General features: G+C 46.8%; 1 protein-coding gene across 1 annotated transcript; it reads left to right on the top strand.

The window, feature by feature from the left end:
• Window positions 1-950: 950 nt before the first annotated feature.
• LOC119442915 (estradiol 17-beta-dehydrogenase 8) lies at window positions 951-4772 on the top strand. The gene is made up of 3 exons (XM_037707983.2): window positions 951-1242; window positions 3080-3273; window positions 4290-4772. The coding sequence occupies exons 1-3, from the start codon at window positions 1092-1094 to the stop codon at window positions 4689-4691; spliced, it is 747 nt and encodes a 248-aa protein (XP_037563911.1). The 5' UTR covers window positions 951-1091; the 3' UTR covers window positions 4692-4772.
• Window positions 4773-19189: the final 14417 nt, after the last annotated feature.

The raw sequence follows: 19189 nt of genomic DNA, 5'->3' as shown, positions 1-19189 counted from the left end.
ATTGTGCTATCTGCCACAGGCAACTTTGAAAATGTTTTTAAAGTGTTCGCTGAAACACCCTGTATGTTGAAGTAGGATACGTGTGGGTGCTAACAGATCGAGAAAGCCTCGCGCGCTCACGCCTTACGCTGTTCTGAAAAAGCACTTCTCTAGAATTTATCAATGCATTCCTCAATACAATTAACCGATTCGGCATGAGGGACGGTATTGAGGAGTGAGTGAGAAAAACTTTATTTCGAATCAGAACGATTCGCGTCCGGCGAGTTAGTGGGTTGGGGCACCCGCTGCGGTTACGGTCAAGAGTCCTTGTCTCCCGGCGGCTTCCTTGGCCCGCTGGACTGCCTAGAGTAGGTCTTCCAGGTTCGAGCTCAGCAGCGCGGCCTGCCATCGCGCGCGGAGACTGTCGGTGGAGGGCTCGTTCTCATTATCGTGTATTAGTCCCTGGCATTCCCATAGCTAGCATGTGTTCTAGTGTGGCTCTGGTGCCACACACTTTGCATCTATCTGTTGTGTATATTTCTGGATAAATAGCGTGCATTAATATCGGACTCTTTTATGATTTGGTTTGTAGTTGTCGCCACTGTACCGCTTGCGATCCATTGAGGAATGCAGTGAACATTTTTTAGAAGTGCTTTTCAGAACAGCGTAGGCGTGAGCTACGGTCTAGCTACGGTCAGGGACTTTCTCACTGCTCGTGTTATTCCTCCTGACGCTTGCCGATGCCTAAGCGGAATTCTTTGGGCCGAGATAAAAGAGGAACAGATGCAAAGAACTGCCACAGCGAACCAGAAACAGGGACCGAATTAAAAAAATCTTTTCGTTCATCGGCCGGTCGCCTTCGCCAATAAATGTGTCAGAAATGACAACTGGCTGATATCTACTCAACTGTGCCAATAAACAGATACATCGAGTAGCGCGCACACAATATCTAGCGGCGGTGATATCGTTCAGCGCATTTGCGGGAAATATTATCTGGAGTGTGCGCCGTGCAGGCGTGCACCTGACAAGTGACGAGAGAGGGGCGTCCACATCGAAGTGGATGGGCATTCCGCAGATCCCGTTTCAAGTTCACCGGCGTTAGCAGCACAGTAATGTCCCTGCAAGGTCGGCTAGCCCTTGTGACTGGAGGCGCCAGCGGCATAGGCAAAGCGGCTTGCCACGCCCTGGCCTGCCAAGGAGCTATAGTCATTGTCGCCGATCGCAATGTGGAGGGTGCTAAAATCGTGGCAGAGGAGCTACCAGGTACCGATTCTTTGTACCAAGTCTTTGAATTAGGCCTAGGTTGGCGATAATCTCAACTAGCGCATTTCATGGCCTCTTCCACACTCAAAACATGAAATTACTAAAGAGAGAAAGAGAGGGGGAGAGTTTTTATTGAAGGGAAGAAGTCGAGAGTTTGGTTTGAAAGAAATGTTTATATATGCAGGCTAGCGTTGTTTGGAGCCGCTCTTGTGGTGTAAAGTTTAATTGTGCGCGTTTTCGACACGATATGCGCTTGTGTTTATGTATATATTTCTCGCATCTCAAAGGCATCTATATATTCAATCGAGGCATATGATATGAGGGGTAACGTCAGGGGCACATGAAATGTAATCCTTGGAAGTTGACAATTAAGGCGCGTTTGCATGATGTGTGTAATCTTTGCGGTTTATATTACAGCGCATAAGTGCATGCCTGTGTTGCTCATATTCTGTATTAAAAGAACACAAACAAAATGAAAACAAAATTTCTGCTGCCGATATAGGCCGAGTACTACTAACTTTGCATGACTGAAATTTATTGAAAGGCTTTATCGAGGATTTGGTTCAGATTTATATATATTTTAAAGTGACAGAGGGTGAAGCCTGTTGAGTGTCGTTTCCGTATAGCTCAGAGTCGTATGAGGGCAGGAGAACAAAACGTGTGCGTCCATTTTACGCATGTGGCCCGTTGTGGACGCGCCATCTTATTTATACGATAAGCGCCGAGAGAGGGTGGCCGTTATGAAGGCTTATCGTAGAAACAAAGAAGCTACTTTTAGACTCGTGTATAATAGGGTATGTATAATAGAGTATGAAGCTCGGAAGAAAAAGTCACAGTTTCGCCCGACAGGCGAAGAATTGATTGCGATAGCAAATTATTAGACAACTATACGAAGGTCAGTCGTTTTGTCAGCTGCATAAACTGCTGTAAACATTCGCTTACTAACTAAATTAACAAGCACGCGCGCACAGGCAAACGCGAACGCCTATCACTCGATGACCGCGGACACTCGCTGCCAGAATGCCGGCGTGATGAAGAGTGGCAGCAGCGGTGAGCGAATTTCCCTCCGTGCTGCCTCTCGCTTCAACGCGAACTAGGCGCGCGAGAACACAGCGCACACGAAGCCATCAGCCAGCTCAGACCAGCTAGCCTTCGGACCCAGCGCAGATTGCCTCCAAGATAAGACGCGCTCAAGCCGCCGCAGCTGGAGTAGAAAAGGAGATTCGCCAAGTATACAACCCTACCCGTCGGGCGCTTCAGAAGCCTTGAAAGTTACCGGTTTGTTCGTGATGAATAATTGTACGTACAGCTTGGACTTAGGGTACGGACCGTAGAGCAGACGCGAACAGCTCTGTAGGCAGGGGCCAACATTCGCAAACCACAGGGCACGCATTCACAAAAAGCCCTTACGCTAGAATTGTTCGGAACGTACATGCAATCGTGGGCCTTGAGATAATGTTAGCTAAGGTGGCCGGCCAATATAGCAAAGTGCACGTAACATTCTAATGAGTTATGGCTTACACTTTTTGCAGACTAGTCTATAAAATGTCTATGTCTGTAAAACTATCTATAAAGGCTATCTATAGAGATGGCAATTCACTTTCTAACAAAGATTTTGTTATTTTTTTTTTTTTCAATTTCGCCCGTGGCGCTTAGTTGTTTGCTTCGTGACTTTCGACTCGTGGCATTTATACCGTATAGACCAATTATTGTTTTGCATACATCTTCAGAGGGTGCAGAAAGCGACTCCTCGTAGCTACTCTGATTTGTATAGTGGCATTAATATTGTGCAATTAACAAATGCATGGGGCGAATAATCAAATCTCATTCTTGGCAGGCCCTGCAACCCACAAGGAAGCTTTCCTGGACGTCGCCAACACGGAATCTGTGGAGAAGCTGTTCGCCGACATCAAGGACACCGAGTCGCTTCCACTCAGCATTGTGGTGAATTGCGCTGGCATAGCTCGGCTCTCGCCCATCGTCGACACGACGGATGAAACCTTCGACAAGGTCATTCGGGTCAATCTCAAGGTTAGCGTCCACACAGCGATTATATACAAAAAATCACATCACTCTCACCGGAAGCCCCCGTAGTGATTACAGAGCTGTTCTGAAGCAACTAAAAATTTCCAACCTCAACGCGTTAATTGTAATGGCTTAAGCCTTTTTAAAATTTTGTGTAATGGCCTCCTCTGATAATGAAATCATGTGCCTGCCTTTGATCATCATCCACTGTGAAAGGTGGTCCTGTATATAGGGTGTTTTTTTTAACTGCACCAAATTTGTAAAAATTGGCAGTGGCAGTTAACACAATCCCAACCCTTGATCTAAATTGCTCGATGAGGCGGCCGTTACTTCTACGAAAAATCAAAATGCGTAACTGAATGATTAACATAATTACGCTAGTCTACTTTTTATTAATTATTTTATGCAACATATATACTATAATATACGAATAGTAGCTAGCGAGTTCGCCAGGTGATATATATATATATATATATATATATATCCACCTGGAACGAATTCTCAGGACTGCACCAGTTTCGAGATATTAATTTGCAAAGTGTCTGACGAAAGCATTTGCGTTTCAATTACTGTTCAAAGGAAAGCGATGGTTTAAGCATTGAAGCACAAAACTGTATATGTAAATTAAGTGTGTATCCCCCCCCCCCCCCCCCCTAGCTAGATAGGTGGAGATGGAAACGAGGGGAGCGTCTTATTTCACTGAACTTCTGGTGCGATCCACGTACGCGTTCATAAATACTGTATTTGATATCGATAAGAGTTGACCCATATCTCGCGTTAAGCTCGGGTGTGCCGAATTACGAAAAAACAAACGCAATCAGAATTTGCGCTTGCTCGATCATGACGAGAGTGGACTGAAAACCGACTGTGTGAGAACGTCAGCTGACAACCGGGTCACAAGCCCACAGTGTTGCTATGTGACGTTAAACGTAAATGAATTGCATAGGGTGGACAACCGCCTCGTCCTAGTTAACCATGCCTGCCTTTCTGTTATCGCTTGTCTCGCATGGCGGTTCCCGCAGGGCACTTTCCTCGTGACAAGGGCAGCCGCGCGCGCCATGATTGCCTCCGGCGTCACGGAGGGGGCCATCGTGAACATCGCCAGCATCCTGGGCAAGACCGGGCTCGCTGGCTCGGGGCCGTACACCGCTTCCAAGGGCGGCGTCGTGGCTCTGACCAAGACGGCAGCTCAGGAACTGGCGCCGCACGGCATCCGCTGCAACGCCGTGCTGCCGTCGCTGACGCAGACTCCGATGACCGATGCGCTGCCCGAAGAGAGCCAGAGGACGTGCTGTGCCCTCACACCTATGCGGCGAGTGGGCCAGCCTAAAGAAGTGGCCGAGGCCATCCTCTTCCTTTGTAGCCCGCAAAGTTCGTACATGACAGGCGCTACCCTCGAAGTAACCGGTGGATTCGGCATGTGAAGGCCTTGGCGAGCGTTATTGTTCGTTTCGCACCCAGCTTGCCCCTCACGTCGCCAAAGATCTATTAAATGCTGCGACACTGTTCAATGCGAGTGGTTCTTTCATTGTTATTATTAATGTTATTAGCATTGTTGGCGAACTTTTGGTATATATATATATATGTGTGTGTGTGTGTGTGTGTGTGTGTGTTGCGGGGATTGCCGAGGTCCCGTCGATTGTTCGCCACATGCATCGATACATCGCCACAGCTGTGATGGTGGCAAACTGGCCACGTAGTGCACTGCGGACGTACCATGACGCATGCGCCGCCAAGTCTTTATAAGTCGACGGAACTCTCGATCAAATTGCTTCAGGTCATTGCGGCAAGCGCGCGTGCGCGAGGCGTACTACCTGCGCTTCGCCGGGGCCAGGGTTGATCGGCGAGCTCTCGGTGACGAATGTAGTAAGAGCGAACGTTTATCGAGTACTGTTATTGTTTCGTTATGCGCGCATTTAAGGTTGTTTCATAAATTTGGTCCGTTAAATGGTGCTTCGTTTACGCCAACGGCTCCAACTGCTGCTTCTTCCGATGATCGTGGCAAGGGCGGCCTCGGACACCGCAAAGAACAGCATGTGTATGTACAGTCGCGAGCAAAAGTTTGGAGACCACGGCATCAGCAAAAAAATATATATCTATATATTCAAGCGCAGCTCCGCGGCCTTGAATTGGCTTAATACGTTGTATTGTTCAAACACGTTCACGTAGGCGTGCGCTCTTGATTTCAGCCGGAATTCCCAGGCTGCGAAAAAAAAAAAAAATCGTGGCATCTTTGGTCCACAATCTTTTGCTCGCGACTGTACGTACGTACGTCAGGGGTACGGACTACGTAACCCATTGCGCGCCGCTCTTCAATGAATGGTGCTAGGAAGAATAAAACCTGCGTCACACTATAGTTCAAGCATAGCAGCCTGCGACGCTTTAGCGCTGCGCTACGAATGCGCACGGGCGGCGAGGGAAGTGTTCTCAGCGTTCGAACGCACCGGCGCGACACACACTCGGAGGTCACACCCGGACTTCTCGGCGTCGCCGATAGATGCCGCAGCGTGTCCAGAGGGAATAGGGTGCCTGCGCTGGCATCGCCGGCGCTGGCATCGAGGCACCCTAAGAGGGAAACGCGAGAGAGGAGCCCCGCCTCGCCTCACGAGGAGGCGCTGGCCTCACACATGACGCGTTTCGTCGTTGGCAATATGGCATGTCGTTATACATTGCTTTAGTGTTAATCGCATGAATGTCGACATTCATCGTGTAAATGGTTTCTGCCGGAATTGCGCCTTTACGACACTGGCGCTCTACCCCTAGTCGGGCGACAGCGTCGGAAAGGGTCTCGCTCCCTGTTTCAGCTAGTCGCCGGACGAGGGCGATTTTTTCTTTAATTGCGAAACTTTCTTTGTGACAAACTTGTGTGGGTTTTCTTTGTAGCTTCACGCTATACTCTCATGGCCATTTCGTTGTGCTCATGATGTGCTACATCTTATGGCATCTCTTTTGTGTGAACGAGTTATATATTATATAAGATACTTACTATACTAGAACGGAAACATACGAGGGGAAGAACTTGTGGGAATTTCTGCGAGGTGACGTTGCGGTTTTGTCTATGGTCTAGAGTTGCTGTAGTTTACTCTAGTTTCGTCGAACTCGTGTACACACTTTCTTGGCTCTGCTGGATGTGGAAAGTTTGACGAAGAACCTTTGACTAAAAGTCTACCGCTGTCGCCGAGAGAGAGAGAAAAGGAAGGAAGAAGGCAGGGACGTTACCCAGAAAAAACGTCTGGTGTGCTCGGTGCTGCCATCCCTTGAAAAATTTCCCTAGATATAGAGATTTTAGGCCTTGTTCAGGGTTGTGTTTGTCGTCTCGCTTCGTCCTTGACCTTTGCGTTGCCGCTAAACATGAACTTTAACCAACTTGCCCAACTCGGCGCTATTCTAAACGGAAAATTGACTACATCTAGGAAAATTTTATGCTAAAACGTACGTGAGATAGATAGATAGATAGATAGATAGATAGATAGATAGATAGATAGATAGATAGATAGATAGATAGATAGATAGATATCCTGCCCTAAAACGTGGAGGAAAGAAAAGCCTTGACATGAGAAACTGTAGCTAGCGCTGTGACACCACGATGACCAATACGTGGAGCTGCTGACGTGATGCATGGCGTGTTTTGGTTTTAGTCACCGCAAATTACCAGCAAAACAAACGTATGCTGCTACACCGAAGAAAATAGCACCAACAAATCTCGGCATAGGCGGACACAGATATGCAGCTCTGAGCATGACAAGGCGGTTGGAGCGCTGCGCAGCCGACAATGCTCGCAAATTTACCAGGAACCACCCAAAGCAAAACAACCTTGGACTGAGTCCCGTTGTATAAAGTCCCAGTGATCACGTGTTTGGGTGAGTTTTGGAATGGAGGAAATAAAATACATGGCCGCGAATCTGTATGATTCGCTGCAAATGACGTGTAAGTGCGTAAACGTGCCTGGTGGTGCCGCATCAATCACGTAACGGCATGCAAGAAAAATTATTTTCACATATTTTACATTGGTATCGTGAAGCGGCGCACTGTTTTGGCACTGCTACATTATGTAAGTGGGGTCCGGCGCCCACTTTCCTTACAATTTGATTATGTGTCCATGTCAATATTGGCACTTTATTGTTGTCCAAACTTGTTTTGCATTTAAAGCAAAGTAGAAACGGTGCTCAATTCTTCCTTTGAGATTATGTTTTCAAACAATGGGCTGTGTTGTCAGCACAGCAATTTGCATGTGTCATCATTTCAGCTTGAGGGCAGTGACTTCATTATTTAAATATTTTGAAACGCGCTTGCAAATAAATTTAAACTATAGATGCGCAGTCTATTTTCAAACCAAACATTATCTTTGCAGAAACCGTATTGAACAACCGTGTATGGCAAATCCGTGGGCAAATCAGTTCCGCGGAAGTCCGCAAGTTGGATGACAAGTTTCTCTTTCATGATCAACCGCACCTTACACAAATCTAGAGAAATCTAGGGAATTTCTTTATCCGATTTAGGGGGAAAGCTGACTTCGGAGGTTGGTAGCACTGGGTGTGGTATACCCTACCCTGCTCTGAGTGAGATGGAATTTAGAGGCGGGAGGTTAGACGCGGTGAATGCGTCAGCGCGCGTGGACAGCACCACGCAGTCAGTCTCTCGCACAAGCCGTTTAAAAAAAAAAATCACCAGCCCTTTGCTTGTCGAGAAAATGGGGGTAAGCGAAGCTTGTCGTGTGTGTATCTGACCTTCGTGGTGATTTTCTTTTTTTTTTCTTTATCTATCTCTCTCTCACTCTTTCTCTCTCTCTTTCGTTTTCCTTTGTCACTGATATGTGCCATTGAGCTTGGACCCTTTCTGCACTATCGCCAGGATCGGCCCACTTTTCAGCGTGACACCACCACCACCACCACCGCCGACACTTGTGAGCCTATAGACCGTTTTTTCATGGGCGCCGCCATTGCGCAGGCAGTGGCGCCATCTATGGGCAGTTGGCATGCTGGCTTGGGCGAAAGCTCGTGTTGTATGCTATGGTATTGACCCTTTTCGCGGAGCAGTTTGTTTTAGAGAAACGAGATGGCGCTCACGGCGGCGCGCCATTAGGGGCTTTACGCGCCATACCTCTCCTCGGCGACCGCGCACGAATACGAAACCATTACCGCTTCTACCTTGCTTCTGTGCGATCAGTTGTCGGAAATGCACCTGAGTTTTCGCTAACACACTATGCTCCAATCATGCTAGATTGACTCGTGTGGATTGCAGACGTGTGCATTTAAAGACGTTCTAGACGTTGCAAAAATAGTGACTGGCATGTTAAGGAATAGAATGAATCTGCGTGGCCAAGTTCGCGGACCGCTGCTGCAACTGAACGTGTTACCGGCACTTCGTGATGTACGTACGGCTTTCCTCGAAGATACAGAAATTTGCTCATCCGCCATCCTTGTATCGCTAACCTTCAAAGAAAGGGCTTCATCCCCAGAACGTCGGCAAGAGTGAGTACCACTCGTTAAACAATGACAAAGGGAGTAGCGCGCCGCTTCCTGTCATAGTAAGTTTCGCGCACGTTATCTATACACATTTGTCCCAAACGGCAGGAAAACTTACGCCTACTCTATCGCCGACGTATCGAGAATAAGTGATTGGCCGCACACTTTAATGTATGCGCACTGCATACGCACAATAAATGACTACACCGATGGCGCACGAATGGTCGAAGCTGAATGTTTCGTGACGGTCCACAAGAGTAAGCGAGTTACTAGCTGTAATATATATTTGCTACAAGGTATTACAATGTACCTTGTACCTTGTACAAGCTGGGCAGGCCATGTAATGCGTAGGATGGATAACCGGTAGACCATTAGGGTTACAGAATGGATACCAAGAGAAGGGAAGCGCAGTCGAGGTCGGCAGAAAACCAGATGGGATGATGAAGTTAGGAAATTTGCAGACGCAAGTTGGAATACGCTAGCGCAAGACAGGGGTAATTGGAGATCGCAGGGAGAGGCCTTCGTCCTGCAGTGGACATAAAACATAGGCTGATGATGATGATGATGATGATGATGATTACAATGTACAAAACAGCTACGTTTCAAGCCTTGTGCGCAGCAAGAACAAATCTATCGGAACTGAGCCCACCCGCGAGCGATTGGGCAGAAAATAATCAGATAGTGGCCGCACCGAGGAACTTCACTGAGTCCGAAACTGACAAGCCACTGCTTCAAAATGTTTGCCGATTAAAGGACAAAAAGCAAAACACACTAATCCTGACTGAATTCATAATCGGAAAGCTTGGATAGCTTGAAATACATATTTAGCCCCGCCTTTAGAACAAGCACCATATACGCTGCTTGTGCCGTTTGGACATAGTTTAATCAGCTCCGAAAGCGCTTTTGCATGTTCTCTGAAGCTGTGATCGAAGCTTCGTGTCGTCCACCTAGTCACCGTCTACGATATCACCGAAAACAGAGGTTTTCTTAGCCGCGGCGGCGTCGTACACTTTCATTGTAAACAAGGAGGCAACGGAGGCAGTTGAGGCAAGCAATGGACGCGTCACCACGTGATCAAACATGGCAGCGCCCACTGGGATCGCCGCGAAAAGGGTCAATACGCTCGGCGGCAGTTTGTGGTGGATTTTTTCGCACTCGCGTCTTCTACGTGGGGAATGGTCCTGTGAGGCGTAGTGAAGGAATTTAAGTTTGAAGTAATTAAGCGGCTGGAGTTTCTGCTGGCGTTAGGACGGACGGAGCACCCAACGCGAGGTGTGCGCGTATGTTTGAGCTTACAATCAGCCTCGGATATCAGTTAGGTATTTCTGAAAATTCGTTTCACGAATGTTAACTTAATGCAGAATTCTCAGCACTGTAATTATAAGCTTTGGTTTTGCTGCAACTAGTGGTTACGAAACATTTGACGATCCTAACAGCGTGAGTACCGTTCTGCTGGAGAATAAGTCGTGCAGTTTACTTTGACAAGCGTTCAACTTGTTATCTGTAGATACACTGGGCGACTGCCTGGTTTACTGGGCAAGGTTTCCGCCCATAAACAAAATAGTTTCGTTAATAATAACCGCATACCGTACAGTGTGAATCACACTTTTCGAGTGGTCGAACGACCAGCTGCAGACTGCGCGAGCGTCCGAGGCGGGACTAAATGCTGTATTATAGATCTGTTGTTTCTATATAGCGTATGGTCCAAGTGGTCCAAGCATGCGGCACGACCATGGGAAGTCTTAGTGCGTCGTTATCCCGTGTTCTGTTTTATTTTGCCGCAAACGGAGGACTTATGAACTCCCCCCCCCCCCCCCCTTTTTTTTTTTTTTTTCAGTCTCGTAAGTTCAGTCATCTACGACGCATTCACGCATCTGACGGAAATTGTGTTCTTGCAAATAGCTGTTGAATTCTCTTTATGCGATCCCCTTTGTATATTGTGCCTTACAGGGCAGAAAGGCAATGCCGATCTAAGCACGAAGCAATTGTGTGTATTATGTTGGTTTGCCAACCGCAGTGCTCCTTGTGTTGAGCAGAGCCTTCGGCCTCTTGCAGAAGGCTAACGTAGACATAGTGATTTGAAGTCTACTAGACTTAAAATGCGTGAGAACGATGCCCGTGGCTGATGCAAATGTTTTACAACAACTCTTCGTCGAGTGAAAACTGATACACCCAACATATAGTTCACAATACATACACACACCGCGGCTGATGATGCGCGTTGCATTTTTGCACATCCAAGAGAAATTTCCAGATGCTGCAGCGACTGCTGCACCTAAAGGCTACATATTGGTTGTTCGACGACTTCGTAAGAACTGACACCTCGTAACTTGCACTCAGAACTAGCTAAAACACCTCCAAATGGTTCCGCAGCGCGCGACCGGCAACACATTCAAACCGCGCCGCGCCGGCTCGCACAAGCCAGAGTGGAGGAAAGGCTCGTCGCCGGCGCCCTTTCCGCCTCGCCCGATGAAAAGGTCTATAAAGCTTGGCTTAAAAGCTGAAAAGGGCATTCAGTGTCTTCTGTTCGTTCGTTGCATTATGCGCGCATTGATAGCTCCCAGGAAACATAAGGAAGCCGCATTCCGAAGGAAAAAAAAAAAAAAAAAAAAGCTTCCTTCTGGAATGTCACTTCTCACTTACTTTTTCTTGTAGGCTTTCTAAGAACTTCCTCGGCATTGTCGCCCTTTAATACAGTGTGGCCAGGGTGCATCGATGTTAGAGGTACTTTACAGGCTCCCTTTCCCCTAAACGTAGCCTATAAACTCTCATTGATGTCCTCCGGGCGAGGAGTGCGTCGAGGCCCGGATCTCATCCTAAAACGACCGCAAACGAAAAGTTTGAGGCTCGAATATGCAATACTCTTTACGAGCTCATGGAAGCCCAAAGAATCGCGCAATCGGAGAGACTCTCGCAGTCCCCGACGGGGCAACACATTCTCCAATCGCTCGGGATTGCATACAGCATCCAATTCGGACCAAAGCGGGACATTCCCACAGAGTTCAGAAAGCACATACACGTCCCACCATTACCTAAGAACAGCCACCCTCTGCACAACCAAGAGCGCAGGCAGGAAAGAGCCAAATCCTTACAAAAACGCTTTGCAAACGCTAAGGAGGTGGCCTATGTAGATGCGGCCGAGTATCGTGATCGAGGTGCCATGACAGCGGCTGTACTAGATCAACAAAGTCAAATCATCGCTGCAAGCTCAGTCATTACAACCTCGCCGGAGTTCGGGGAGGAAGTCGCAATCGCCTTGGCGTACGCCTCCTCCGCAGCCAAATTCATAGTAGCGACTCAAAGACAGCCATACTAAACTTCGCAGAAGGGTGCAATTCGCCCGAAGCCCTCCAAATTCTGGCCAGGGTCCCCGAAACCCGGCGCATATGGACGCAATTCGTTAGGGCACCGGCGCACTCCGGTCTTCCGGGAAACAAAGCTGCTCGCGGCCCGAGAACTGACCATCCGCGGCTTCACGACAACCTCTAGCGATGAGCATGCAGTTCGAATCCCTCTGCCGTTCAGGCAGGGGCCGGATGGTATCCTCCAAGGAAATTCTACAATTCTACCGCCAGCTGGGCAGGGGGCATTACCCTGCCGCTCATAAAAACTTAGATAAAAGGCAATCAGTTACCGGGCGCCTTTTACAGTCGCACACTTTCCCAAACCCAGTGACATATACAGTCACCTCTATCCCGGGCTATATATACAGCAGATTGTTAATTATGCGCAGGTAGAGCCGATCTTCACCACATCATGTGGGCGCGTTCCCTGATAAGTAAAAAAAAAAAAAAAAAAAAAAAGAAAAAAGCATCAGCTCATTGGTTCCGGCCCCTTCTCATCACCACCCTAGAGCAATTGGAGACTGCACTGCTCAGCTCAGACCGGGATCTCCAACTCCGGGTCGTCCAGATGGCCGAAGAAGGCGCCAATGCGCAAGGCATGACCGTCGCCTGAGGAAGAAGAGGATGGGCCCTCCCACTCCTCTCCTCACTAGGCTGGAAAATACCTTATTATAGCGCATGCGCGGCACCATTTTTGCAAATTGGAACATGCGCCCTAAAGGAAATGATGAAAAGGTTATTTAGTAGAAATTTTCTTTTTAATTAGCCACCCTGACATTGTGATTTGTCGCGTAAGTAACGTCCGCCTCTTATAATACTGGCCGAATTGCGTTATATATATGCTCCATGCAATTAAAAAAAATGTTTGAAGAATGAAAAGACGCACATTGTATAGGGACACTCGCGGATTAAGGAGGTGTCACGCCTGCACATGAACGGCGCGCATTCCATATCACCAACTGCGTGCGATGCAGGGGGCGCATCGGGTCGGAGGGTGTCATCCACCAGAAAAGGGAACTGGGTCTCTCCATTGTCCGCCGCTAATCGCTTCCCGCGCGATACCAACTGCATGGAAACTTCAGAGAAGGATTAGTAGAGCACAATGAGCGAGCTATCTCCCTTTCTCTCACTATATCACTGACACGAACCCTATCCTTCATTGTACCGCTCAGAAGAGATTATTAACTTGGCTGTACTGTGACTTACAGGGTCTTCGAAATCGCCATACGACGTAGCAATCAAGCGCTCTGAGTCAGGAGGGGTCAATGAATTTCTTCGAATCGTCGTCCTATCCGAGGGGACTAAATAAAAAAAAAAAAAAAAAAAAAAGAGGGTGGAGTCACGGAAGAACTTTTTACTTGCATCGACAGACAATGGTCCTCGTCTCGCTACGACCGCAGGACCTGACTACAATTTGGGGGTTGAGCTAGTGCTCCGTACTGGGGAAGCAAATATAGTGTCATTGTCCGTCGAATATTTCTCTCTCTCTCTTTCCCTTTTTTTGTTGAAAGGGAAAGAGAGAGATTCCATCGCGTGGTCTCTAGTAATACGTGGTTCGCTGCTTGTCGCGCTCCCAGCAGCCTCAATGTCTCCTGTCCACCACCGATCGGCTCTTGTACCGGCAGCAAAGGGGCTCTGAAGGGCGATCATGCTTCGGGCTGGTTGCCGCACGCACATGACAAGCAGATTGAATCGCATTCAGCACGTGACCAGAGACCTGTCCTCACTTGACATGGATCCTAACATGGAACCGTTCTCATCGTCCCCGTTCACAATCGCTACGCTGCTAAACCTGTGGTACAGGAAGAAATGGGTATGTATAACTCGAACTTTCTCTTCATTCACGGTACTAGCGTTAGCTCACGGCAAAATTTACGGAAACAGCAAAGGTGCATGTAAAACCCGCAATCTTTCTTCTTTTTTTTTTTCGATAAAACAGAAGCGCAAGGAATGCATACAAACTTTACTATCCTTTCAAGTACAAATGCAAACAAAGACATGAATATTTTAGCGCGTTAGGAGGTCGCAGAGTAAAAAAAAAAAAAAAAAAAAAAAAAAAAAAAAAAAAAAAAAAAACTGTCAGGGGGACCTCCTCTTATTAGTGGGTACATAATTATTATGATAAGCGGCGGGTTATACCGATACAAAAAAAAAAAAAAAAAAAAAAAAGGCAGATCCCGCGCACTGTGGGATTCGATGTAAGCGAAGCTTTCTGTGCTGTTTGCTTTCATTGACGATATTTGGCGCTGATGTTGACGTAGCAACACCGGTCGGAAATCGATTCGCGGCACGAGCTGTAGCTTTTTTAGGCGGGCCCCATGCAATCAGGAAGCAGGATTAAGTATTGAACATAGCGAAACACCAGTAAGGGGCAGAATTAGGCGACCAGGAGTCAGGAAAAGACGCAGAAAGGATAAGAATAGAGAAGGTAAAATTTGCTACATTAACATGCAGGGTGGTCGTAAGCAGGAAAAATGGCTGGAAATTCAAACGCAACTGAATGATGAAGCGATTAGTGTGTACGCCTTGACCGAAACGCATCTACGAGATTTGGAGCAGCCGCCTGTTATTGACAACTTTGTATGGGAAGGGTGCAACAGAATGACCGGGTCAAGGAAAGGCGGAGGCGTAGGCGTACTAATTAGGCGAGGTCTGAAGTGGCGAAGGGTAAACGAGACATGTAAAGAGCATTTATGGATTAGTGGTACATGGCAAGGTAAAAAGACGTGGCTGGGAGTAGCTTACCTGTGGACAGGTAGTGATAGCAGGGAAAAAAATAAGGAATTGGTCGATTGCATTAGAAGCGATATTAATGAGTTCAGTAACTCGGGCCAGGTGATATTAGTGGGAGATATGAACGCGCACATGGACGATTTAGACGGATATACTGATTACAACGGCTCTCTAGTGCTGGATTTGTGTGATGAACAGAACCTTATAGTAGTTAACAGGGAGAATAAGTGTCATGGACAGGTAACGTGGCAATGCGGAAACAGGCAGTCATGTATCGACTACGCCTTAGTCTCAGAAATGGTCTACGAACAACTGGACCAAATGATAATAGACGAAAATGGAAAAAATAGCCTGGGAAGCGATCATAGACGTTTAGCATTAAAGTTTGGGAGAGATACCAGCGCAGAACATGAACCAATAGCCTCAGAGTTTTTAAAAATGAATGACGAGCAAATAACAGAGATCGCAAACAACATAGAGAAGAAAATTGAGGCTTTTCCTACAGCAGTCTGGGAATATAAGGAACTGGTGGAGGTTATGCAGCATGAAATAAGGCGGACACGGCAATACAATTGTTGGATTGGAAAGAGGAAACCACGTAAGTGGTGGAACAAGGAAATTAAACAAGCTATAGAAGAGCGTAAAGAGGCATCTAGGGTTCATCGAGAAGCCAAAAAGTTGGGATTACAAGAAGAAGAGGTGCTCCTTAGATGGAATACATACCGAGAAAAGAAAAAGGTTGCGAGTGAGCTCGTGCAAGAGAAAATTAAATGCGCAAGTGAACGTTGGGTACATAACATTCACAAAAGAGACAAAGGCGCCCCAAAAAGATTCTGGAACCATATAAAAGCACTCGGAGCTCCAACTAGAAACTCGCAAACGGCTATAAGGGATGAAGACGGTAACATCTATGAAGGCGATGATGCGCTGCGGTACATCACAGACGTTATCAGGCATAACTTCGGTACGAGAAAAAGCGTAGTTCAGACAACAGATCCAGCAACAACAGAGAGGCCTGAGAGATCAAAATTCAGCATAGAAAGCTTTTATTGGAAAAAGGCAGCAGAAAATGTCCCTAACAACACGGCAGCAGGACCCGATGAAATCCCAATACAGCTAATCAAAAACCTCGGTCCAAAAAGCAAGGCACTGCTGACTAATGCCATAGAGCAAGTGATTAAAACAAAGAATATTCCCGTTGGATGGCGTGAAAGCAAGATGAATCTTATCTACAAAGGCAAAGGAGATAAGGATAAGACGAGCTCGTACAGGCCAGTTACAGTAACGTCGGTGATATATAGAATGGCAATGCAAGCCATAAAATTAGAACTGTCGAAGTGGGTGGAGGAAAACGGTGTATTGGGGGAACTACAGAATGGCTTCAGGCCAGGCAGACGCTTAGAAGACAATATGTTTGTACTAACTCAGTGCATAGAGATTTCAGTAGCTCAGAAAAGACCTTTATGGATAGCATTTCTAGATATTAAAGGAGCTTATGACAACGTAGACAGGGAATTGTTGTGGGATATTCTTCAATACGAAGGCATAGATGACGATTTCGTGGAGCTGCTGAGAGAGATATATCGAGACAACCAAGTACAAGTGGCATGGGAAGGCCGAAAAGGAAATGAAATGGTGGGAATTCACCAAGGATTGAAGCAAGGATGCCCTCTGTCACCATTGTTGTTCACGCTTTACGTCAAGGGCATAGAAAGACGACTGGAAAACAGCGAATTAGGTTTTGATTTATCCTACATGCGTAATGGACAAATGGTGCAACAGAAGATCCCTGGACTGATGTACGCAGACGACATTGTGCTACTAGCGGACAATAAAAAAGATTTACAGATACTTGCGAATATCTGTGGGAACGCAGCGACAAATCTAGGCCTTAAGTTTAGCACAGAGAAATCAGGGATTATGATCTTTAATGAGCACACGAGTAACTTCGTGGTGTCAATTCAACAGCAAGTAATACCCATAGTGAAGCAATATAAGTACCTCGGCGTACACATAAACGAAGGAAAGAATTACTCAAGCAACCACCAAGATAATCTGAAAATAAAGGGGAAGCGGAATGCAGCATTAATGAAACACAGAGCACTGTGGGGCCACAATAAGTATGAGGTGGTGCGTGGAATCTGGAAAGGAGTAATGGTGCCAGCGCTAACATTCGCAAATGCCATTATATGCTTAAAATCGGATATATTGGCGGGTTTGGAAGTTAACCAAAGATCAGTAGGCCGGTTGGCTTTGGGAGCACACGGTAATACGACAAATGAGGCAGTGCATGGAGACATGGGTTGGGCCTCTTTTGAAGTCAGAGAAGCACAAAGCAAAATTAGTTTTGAAGAAAGGCTCAGGAACATGGATGAAAATAAATGGGCGGCTAAAGTGCACAAGTATCTCTACATGAAAAGCGTGGACACAGAATGGAGGAAGAGGTCAAGGAAGTTGGCAACCAAGTACAGGATAATCGAAACTGTAAACAGACAACCAGGGGTCATCAGAAAGAAAGTGAGAGAAATAGAGACCGTAAATTGGATGCAAAGAATGGAAACGAAAAGGACAATGGAGATTTACAAGAATGAGAAGAAAGAAATTAGAAGGGAAAATCTGTACGATAACACAAAGGGCAGTGCCTTGCTATTTGAGGCTCGAGCCGGTTGCCTAAGGACGAAAACATATCGGAACAAATATTCGGAATTAGATGAGACATGTGTATGCTGCAGTAAAGATCCAGAGACCACTCAGCACATCCTAATGGAATGCGACGGGATCCACCCAGCGAGAACCGTAGGTAACGGGCAACTCCCAGAAGCGCTTGGGTTTAAAGTGGAAGGAAACATAAACAGATCAGCCGTAGAGATCAGCAAGAGACGATTAGAGTACTGGTGGAAAAAAAGTTGGGAAAAGATGGATGCGACCTGATCTCTTAAAATCATAGGCAGCGGTACAAGGTAAATTTTTGAAAAATAAAAATAATGATAGGTATACAAAAATGCAAGATAAAGAACATCTGTAGTATACCTGATTAAATCAAGCAGGCTAGGTGACTATTTGTCGCCGCCCCGTTTCAAAGGGGATGCCAATAAATCATCATCATCATCATCATCATGCGACAGTTATGATGTGCTGTTAAATGTTATACATTGCTTGCACCACTTGTGTTTATCTACGTAATACACAGAACACACGGCGAAACGTGTCAGCTCGAGGCGTTGTTGTGCGCCATTGTTCGTAGCCTGCGAGAAACTTAGCACTGTCATTCCCTCACACGGGCCCATCGCATCGTGGCTGAAGTGTTGATTTGCTGGACAGCCGCTTGCCTGCTGTCGCCTTGACGCTGCGGTGCGGCTTTGCGCCTGCACGCTCTGCGTCAGTTGTCAGCATGTACAAGCTTGCACGGTGTTTATTCTTTAGAAACAGCAGAAACGTGCCGTATCATATCTTGAATTAATTTTTTTTTACAGTTTGTTCGCGACTGTTGTCATGTCTGTTATAGTTATAGCGTTTTTTTTTTCTTTTTTACTGAAGAGACCCCAAACGAAGCATATGCTTTCTGACGGCGCGCCTTTTCTTTCTCCCGCGGTCATCCGATGTATACATATATGCAAGCGGCCACGAGCGAAGGATGGCTATCATCATGGTTCTTCCATGCTGCATGGAAGGACTATATGCTATTATTCCCCCATTTCGTCAGTGCGTTGGCTTTACGCATTCTATGTCTCCTGCAATGATTTTGCGGGGCCTAACGCGTAAGCCGTCCAGAGCAACGTTACTAGTAACGTTGGTCCAGAGGGCATTGTGTTGATGGCCAGTGAGTTCCAGGGGGCATTGTGATAGCGACCAGAAAGCCCCAGACGACATTTAATTGTGGCGAAGCCCGCCAAGTTCCCACTGGAAAGGGTTCACAGACGCCTCCCCCGCGTCCTTACCATATATATACTACATTATACACATTCTAAACCAACCCAGGGCGCGGCGTGCAAGACAGCAGCAACAGCAGTGAAAACGTTGAGGGAAGAGGCTTCGCTTTAAAAATAATAACAATTTGTCACAAAGAATGCCAGGGATCCGTTCTTTTCAGGTGAATCTTTGGGTTAATTCAACGCCAATATGTCATGTTGAATGTTCTTAGCACGTAAGTATACTTGTGAGATCACAAAAGCTAAGCCGCATTGGTCTCTGGGTATGTCGTTGGGAGGCAGTGGCATAGCCAGAAATTTTTTCGGGGAAGGGGAGGACGTCCACTTGACTGGGAAGGGGGGCTGGTAAGGACGTACTAACAAATAAAATTTGTTTTTTTTTTGGGGGGGGGGGGATTTCCGGTGTGCCACCCCCTGGCTACGCCACATATTGGGAGGAATATACGAAATG

The sequence above is a fragment of the Dermacentor silvarum genome, chromosome 2 (genome assembly GCF_013339745.2).
Source record: "Dermacentor silvarum isolate Dsil-2018 chromosome 2, BIME_Dsil_1.4, whole genome shotgun sequence".
NCBI lineage: Eukaryota > Metazoa > Arthropoda > Arachnida > Ixodida > Ixodidae > Dermacentor > Dermacentor silvarum.
The sequence above is the reverse complement of the archived record's forward strand: the minus strand, read 5'-3'. Positions and strand labels throughout refer to the sequence as shown.

What these genes read in the sequence shown, in the direction of transcription:
- LOC119442915 (XM_037707983.2), top strand. Translation starts at nt 1,092, where the DNA reads ATGTCCCTGCAAGGTCGGCTAGCCCTTGTGACTGGAGGCGCCAGCGGC. An exon ending in CGTGGCAGAGGAGCTACCAG is followed by an intron (nt 1,243 to 3,079) that starts GTACCGATTCTT and finishes CATTCTTGGCAG; the next exon opens with GCCCTGCAACCCACAAGGAA. An exon ending in TCATTCGGGTCAATCTCAAG is followed by an intron (nt 3,274 to 4,289) that starts GTTAGCGTCCAC and finishes CGGTTCCCGCAG; the next exon opens with GGCACTTTCCTCGTGACAAG.